Source organism: Nilaparvata lugens, chromosome 10 (assembly GCF_014356525.2).
Source record: "Nilaparvata lugens isolate BPH chromosome 10, ASM1435652v1, whole genome shotgun sequence".
Taxonomy (NCBI): Eukaryota; Metazoa; Arthropoda; class Insecta; order Hemiptera; family Delphacidae; genus Nilaparvata; species Nilaparvata lugens.
Genome location: NC_052513.1, coordinates 11,280,188 through 11,288,238, shown reverse-complemented (window position 1 = coordinate 11,288,238; position 8,051 = coordinate 11,280,188). Strand labels below are relative to the sequence as shown.

At 31.9% G+C, this 8,051-nt stretch overlaps 1 protein-coding gene across 1 annotated transcript in view; it reads right to left on the bottom strand.

Moving 5' to 3' along the window:
• Nucleotides 1–1,727: 1,727 nt before the first annotated feature.
• Nucleotides 1,728–8,051, bottom strand: part of LOC111043280 (major facilitator superfamily domain-containing protein 1) — a 28,924-nt gene continuing 22,600 nt past the window's right edge. Inside the window, exons 10-11 of the mRNA XM_022328192.2 lie at nucleotides 6,088–6,214; nucleotides 1,728–5,216 (exon numbers count right to left, since the gene is read on the bottom strand). Coding sequence (XP_022183884.1) covers nucleotides 5,160–5,216; nucleotides 6,088–6,214 — 184 coding nt within the window. The 3' untranslated portion in view covers nucleotides 1,728–5,159. The remainder of the gene's footprint in view (nucleotides 5,217–6,087; nucleotides 6,215–8,051) is intronic.

The following is an 8,051-nucleotide window of genomic DNA, read 5'->3' as shown; positions in this document are numbered from 1 at the left end:
CTACTCAACTTTTAATATTGAAAACGGGGAAAAGCCAGATTGAAGCTTCAACCAATGGTTATCTTGTCTGGCTGATTATTGTTATTGCTAGCATCTACAAGTAAAAAACGTATGTGTAATATCTATTCTATTTGAATAAGCATATTTTACAAATTCATCTCGAGTAAATTAGCAAACAGTAACAGTCTCATTAGTTGAAATAGGTAACTTCATCCTACAACTCACAAATAGTTATCACTGTACATGTAAAAACAAAATAGAAATCGTTATGATGATTTTACTTCTTCAATGACACTATAAACACTAGAACATAATATTGAAATCTTAGTAAAATAAAAAAAGAAAATAATCAGTACGCATTTAATTTCTATTCAATTTAATCTGTTGAATTCAATTGTTTAAACCCCCATTAAAGAATAAGAGAATGTAAGGAAATTATTTTATTTTTAAATTATCCAAAATTAATTTAAAAAATAAGTGTAGACTAGTGGAGTAGGAAGAGAGAACAGATAGCATTCATTTGTACTGGAAGTCGACTTGAACAAAGGATTGTAAAATAGCTTTCTCTATAATAATTATATTTTTGTCGGACAATAGATCAAATTCCTATAAAAAAGGAAGAAGATAACTTTGCACCCTTCTCAATATCAACATTCAAGTTCAGACATGACTACTTCTTGTTAAAACCTGTCACCCCCCTGAGTGGTGGTTGTGCATAAAGGGGAAAATTATTCCCTTCAGTCAGTCCAGTTGTAGACAAGAGTTTATTCTAAAATGCGAACACCGTTCTTCAATGTTTTCAAGTTTTTTTCTTATTAGCTTTTATATAGTAAAACTAGATTATAGAAATTTAATTTCTGCTGCTTGCATTCTGATCAAATCCTTTTTTTGGAACCCTCGCTTCCAAACCAAACAACAGTACAGGTACTGCCATGACCTTACTCTCTCTTCAGGCTTTAAATCTGAAGGTGCGATTAATTAGTACTGTACCACATATTGCATGGAATTTATTGATCTTAATACTCTTATAGGTCTTGATCTTCTTGAAATGTGATATTGCAGCCCAAATTTCGATAATGAGACACCTGCTCGAGCACTCATTCTAACATTGAGTACTATTTTGGATACAGATGGGAATTACTGAGATATTGCAATTATTCAAATGTTAATGAATTGATAATTATTATTATTAAACAAAAATCCAAACTAAATGCTGTAATTGGTGTAATTAAAATAAATTAAATTGCATGGTGGTAGAATTGGTATGTTCGTTTTGTATGTATGTTTATGAATTGGAACCCTTATCATTGGCTACATGTTGGTTTTGCTATGATTGTTCAAACAACTAGATGTAGTAAATTTCTGACCACATTCGATGCAGCTGTAAGGTTTTTCGCCAGTGTGCGTCCTGATGTGCTGTTTCAAGTGGTTCAAACGAATGCTTCGATAACCACAAATATCACAACAGAAAGGCTTCACACTAGAGTGCATTTTTTATGTTTTGATAGACTAGTAGTTCTGTGAACAGTAGACCACACGCAGTATTCTCATCCACAAGAGTATCTGATTGAAACTATAGACCTTATGGAAATACAGCAATAGACTGGCTTCTCCACACATATGTGTAATCACTTGTCAGCTTATTTATTATGAAAAATTCTATGGTCTGATTTTTACTCTAATATTGGCGTATGAAGGAGGCTCCTTTTCCTTTTAAATTATCCAAAATTAATTTAAAAAATAAGTGTAGACTAGTGGAGTAGGAAGAGAGAACAGATAGCATTCATTTGTACTGTAAGTCGACTTGAACAAAGGATTGTAAAATAGCTTTCTCTATAATAATTATATTTTTGTCGGACAATAGATCAAATTCCTATAAAAAAGGAAAAAGATAACTTTGCACCCTTCTCAATATCGACATTCAAGTTCAGACATGACTACTTCTTGTTAAAACCTGTCACCCCCCTGAGTGGTGGTTGTGCATAAAGGGGAAAATTATTCCCTTCAGTCAGTCCAGTTGTAGACAAGAGTTTATTCTAAAATGCGAACACCGTTCTTCAATGTTTTCAAGTTTTTTTCTTATTATTATAAAGTAAAACTAGATTATAGAAATCTAATTTCTGCTGCTTGCATTCTGATCAAATCCTTTTTTTGGAACCCTCGCTTCCAAACCAAACAACAGTACAGGTACTGCCATGACCTTACTCTCTCTTCAGGCTTTAAATCTGAAGGTGCGATTAATTAGTACTGTACCACATATTGCACGGAATTTATTGATCTTAATACTCTTATAGGTCTTGATCTTCTTGAAATGTGATATTGCAGCCCAAATTTCGATAATGAGACACCTGCTCGAGCACTCATTCTAACATTGAGTACTATTTTGGATACAGATGGAAATTACTGAGATATTGCAATTATTCAAATGCTAATGAATTGATAATTATTATTATTAAACAAAAATCCAAACTAAATGCTGTAATTGGTGTAATTAAAATAAATTAAATTGCATGGTGGTAGAATTGGTATGTTCGTTTTGTATGTATGTTTATGAATTGGAACCCTTATCATTGGCTACATGTTTGGTTTTGCTATGATGGTTCAAACAACTAGATGTAGTAAATTTCTGACCACATTCGATGCAGCTGTAAGGTTTTTCGCCAGTGTGCGTCCTGATGTGCTGTTTCAAGTGGTTCAAACGAATGCTTCGATAACCACAAATATCACAACAGAAAGGCTTCACACTAGAGTGCATTTTTTTATGTTTTGATAGACTAGTAGTTCTGTGAACAGTAGACCACACGCAGTATTCTCATCCACAAGAGTATCTGATTGAAACTATAGACCTTATGGAAATACAGCAATAGACTGGCTTCTCCACACATCTGTGTAATCACTTGTCAGCTTATTTATTATGAAAAATTCTATGGTCTGATTTTTACTCTAATATTGTGAAATAATTTTTAACATATTTGTGAAATTTGTCAATATGCGACACCAAATAGGAATACATTTGAAAAACATTACAGGATTCATACTGGTGAAAAGCCCTTTGAATGTGATTACAAGTGTGCTCAAAAAGAACGCTTGAAAAGGCATTATAGAAAGCATACTGGGGAAAAGCCATATGCCTGTACTATTTGCGAGTCCAAGTTCTCTGATTCTGTTGATTTGACCAGACATATGAGAATCCACACAGGCGAGAAATACAAGAGATACAGGGAAATTTTAGTTGTGAGATATGTCATTCCACATTTTCTCTGCGTTACCGTTGAAGGAAACACGAACAATTCACACTGTTGGTCCAAGAGATAGATATTTCCACTGAACTGAGTGTACTTACAAAAGCTTCACTGATGGTGATTTATCAAAACATATAAGAATCCACACTGGTGAAAAGCCTTTCGCTTGTAGTGAGTGCAGTTACAAAACCTGTTCTCTAAGGATTTATTGAAACATATTGGAAATTTGAATTTGGGACTAAACGCTCATCGAGTTTCCATCTTTCCTCTTGTCAATATTTGCAGTAGCAGAAGTCTTCGGGTGGATTTCAGCATTTAATTTCGATTTTCGTGTAATAATAATTAACTGTTTTGGATCTTATTGGGACCCCAGTAAAACCATGACTTCAGTTTTATTGAAGAATATTATTGAAATGAGTTTACACACTTCAAGACTAGTCAAAGTCAAAAATTGTCTTCCAAACTTTTCCCTCTATAACCCTTCGTTGACTGGGCTAAATACTATGTTTGTCATTTACATTTAATGAATCACGAACAACTTATTAATAGTTGATAGAATTTTATAGAATAAATAAATCTAAAATGAAAAATTGATAATCGAGAATGCATTGATGAATTTCAGCATGCATTGGACCAATCATTTTTACAAGAACATGCGTTACTTATATGGTGAAACTTGTAGAGGACATGATACGTTACTTAATACTTTTGATAATTTTTGAAAAGTCTGGATAAATCTATACCTACTTCAAGATGCAATTATTATTATTATGTAATTATTATATAATTATTATTATGTCAACAGTTCAAGTTAACAAGCTGCCTAATCTCTTCTATAGAAACAATCACAATCACATTAAATTATTTTAGTCTATGTTCATGAACAGAAGTATATGGATTATTTTATTTATGAATATGTAGACTTATTGATAATATATAGACTTATTGATAGGAATAATGACTTGAAGTTGAACTATACTCATTATTTAGTAATAAATATTCATTTGAAAATATAATTATTGCACGTTCACGTTAAAACACTTACTCAATACAGTGCGAATATCGAATTAATTCAGGTTTTTAGTCTGAATTAAATACTCTCTAATGATATATAATAACATGGCAAGAATTTATATAGTTTATGACATAAAAACTGTACTTCCTGACATTTTTCAGCTTTTCTATAATTTTATACCAAGTAATTGCCAAGAGAAATCGTCAATTTTATTAAATTTGATGGATTTTAACGTTTCACTATTTTTTCAAATGTCAAAGATAATAAATTTATGAAAAATATATTAAATAATTGAGATTAAAGTATTTTTAGATTATTTATAGGATTTATTTTTGAAATTCACTTACAGTCATTAACGTCAATATGTTATGTCAACGATACAAGAGTGTCTGATACTTATTCTAATATAATTAATTTATGCTAATTTGATTTTAGACAAATTCTTTATTCAGCTCAATGAGGATCGATGAGTCTTTAAATAAAAAATACAGCGTTTATTTATTCAATAAGAATTGAGATTTTCATTCTCTTATATTGTCTCCTGGTTAACTCTAAAATGAGTTCAATTAAACTCTCTTATCTAACATTTATTTAATCAGATCACTTGATAATCATAATATATTCTTATAAAGAGACTAACCATACTCATGACCGATTAATTTGCGATCTACAAATAATCATTACTTAAGATCAATACAACCTCTCACTTGACAAATAGTTCTGATCCTTCACATATATAAAGTTTTATACCTTTCAACAAGTACAATAAACGTAGTAACGATGAATATCACAGTGTTGTCGCATCGCTGACAGACTTTACAATCAAATCAAGTTTCAGCCAGTGAATATCCTTGCTGCTCCTTCCTAATGTTCAACAGAGAAGAAGTGATTGAACCCACGAATCATCTAAGTCCACGGTAGGCAAGTCCTTTGTTGTGCGATGCAAGATGAGATGGCAACTGAAAAGGAGAGAGAAGAAATATTTATCAAATTTGGAAAATATTAACAAAATTATCAAAAATGTTATACAGGAACATTGATGTTAAGCAGAACAAGGAAAAGAAAATCAAGCTGAAGAGGTGTTTATATTTGTTTGAGAACACATACTATTTGATTTTATAATCTATGCTTCTCTTTTCCTTTCGTGTTGCTTTGAAAATAAAGCTAATTCAATAATGATAACGGTATTGAATACAACATTTAAAAATGTTATTAGATTTGGAATTTCTAATGGAATCAAAGCAAATTGAATGTAATTTAAATTGATGTCAACGCAGCTTCAAATAAAAATATACAAAATTGAAACTTCTATTTTCAAGACTATCTTTCATTGTTCAATTTAGAATCAAATAAATATACTAAACGAGTAGGTCCACCGTCCACCCCGTGCTCCGCAAGGGTTTGTAAAAAACACAAATTGATCGAATCTATTTTTATAGTTCCATTCTGAAAATTGAAAGAATGGAACTTACTGATCTAAGTTCTAAATGGAATTTACTCAACTGTAAAAACTATACAAGAAAAGAATGTTTATTTATTATTTGGTGTAAATTATATGAATAATATACATTGAAGTTGAAAATTCACAGCAAAAAAAAAAACTTTTATTTCATAGTCACGCACGCGCGTTATCTCTTGAGCTACCACTCCACTGAGCAAATTGACTGTATGATCATCAATTTATTAGTATTATCACTAATATGATGATATTACTATTATATCATCACTAATGTAACTTACTAGGTATCGTTTTTAGATATCATAGGCCTACTTAGAATGTGATGATATTCTAGTATTTTAGAATAGTATTGAAGAGAATGAAATAATTACATTAGCACCGATTCTACTCAGATAACGGTTTCTGATGTGGAAGTCGGAATGAGGCTGGAGTAAATCGTACGGAGAAACTCCAGAGCTGGAGGCCAGTAGCTTTTCACGCTCCAATAGATCGGCGGCCCTATGACAACAAACAAATACCTCATAATACATCATTTTAACTATTAAGCTATTCATTTGATACATAGAAATAATGTTCACAGACATAAAAATTCAACTAAAAGCTTCATTGCCATTTTCATTATTATCAAGAGGAATCAAAAAAGTAAACAAAATAATCAAAATTAACTCCAATAATTATAAACAAGATTAGAAGAGACATAGCATTATGTGGGTTTTCAACGATAAGACTGTCAACACAAATACATCAAGGAAATGTTACAAGTAACTTAAATAAAAAGAAGTAGTTAACATGAATTTTATTTAGTTCATTCATTTTTGACAATATAAAACACAATGCGGGAAAATTCAACCAAAAGCATTCACCCCGAACTACTTCAATCTCAAATTTTATCTAAAAAGCATTCCATTACTTCATGTTATTGTTCAAGCGTACCCTGTTTAAAATACATTGAGGAAACATCGCAGAAAATTACAATTAATTAGCTCACAGTTTATCTAAATACTTACTTGTAAAGTGCCAGACACTAAACATAAATAATTACAAGGCAATGTAATTAGGAAGACCTTGCTGTTCCATGACAGTAGCTGGTCTATGTGATCATACATAATGACATTACATTACAATCCCATTGTTGTCATTACATTACAATACTACTCAGTCTGTCACTACGGTATGTGCCTGTCTGGTGGTAAATGTGCAACAGGCTTTATTATGGATTCACTTGGTAATATTAGTTTTGAAATTGAATAGTTAGTGCCTAAGCGTAGGGGGCGTCCAAGATTCCAACTATGCGAAACTTAATCTGCTAGTCTATTCTGTCAAAAGTCTCAGTTTTCATTTACGGATTTCTACCTCCCAGTTTGAATAATTGGATGCATGGTGCTTGTGAAGAACACATGGTGTCTTACGAACCAATGAGTTCATCAACACAGAACAGTAGCCTTGGAGAAGAAACTACTTTGAAGCCGACTGAAAGCTTAATACTCACTCCCAATTACATTGAGCCCATTGAACTGTTCTAGAGTGCAATTAAGAATAAATTAATAAATGCATCACCATATAGAATGAGGTTTAAACTGTTTGAGTGAATTAAATTTTATGTCTTCGAAAAAACAAACATGTGATGATTTTTTCATCTTTTGATTATTGAATATCAAGCATTGCTTGATTCTGTAGTGTTTTTTGACGTACGTAAAAACAATACTTTTTTACCCATTAACCACACAGATCTATTGGTTTTTAGGACTCTAGAGCGGACTAAAGTAATCAAGTGCACAGGTTTCTTCATGTAATTGAAGTTTCTTCACGTAAAGTAAATTTGTTTGTACAAGTCAGCATGTGGGTGTTAATACCATATCCAGAGTTGCAGCTGAATTTTGAAACTTTCCCAAATCTCACCTCTACACTGGGCTCTGTTGAAGCACGAGTTGATTTTCTGCAGATGAAGCGTCTTGGTTCTACGTGGAGGGACTCTACTGGGGCTGAAGGATATATAGAGGATTCTATAAAATTCTACAAAACTTTCCACAGGAAACATGACGTTGGACAATATACCAGTAGAAATTACCGATCAACACAAACAACCCTTAAAGATATCCGATGTAATTGTAATAGGCAATTGCACCAGTTGAACCTTCAGTATCGGAGTTGTCAAAAATGAATGAATCAATATAAACTACACATAGAATAAATATCGACGAGACTGAGCCCATGCGACGTAAGGCAGACATGGCTATTGTTGCTTGATCAAGCAGTTCTAATAAATTCTCAATATGGAGACAGCTGTATAATAAGTTGATTTTAAATCTTGACGCTCTTAATATAATTCTTTTTC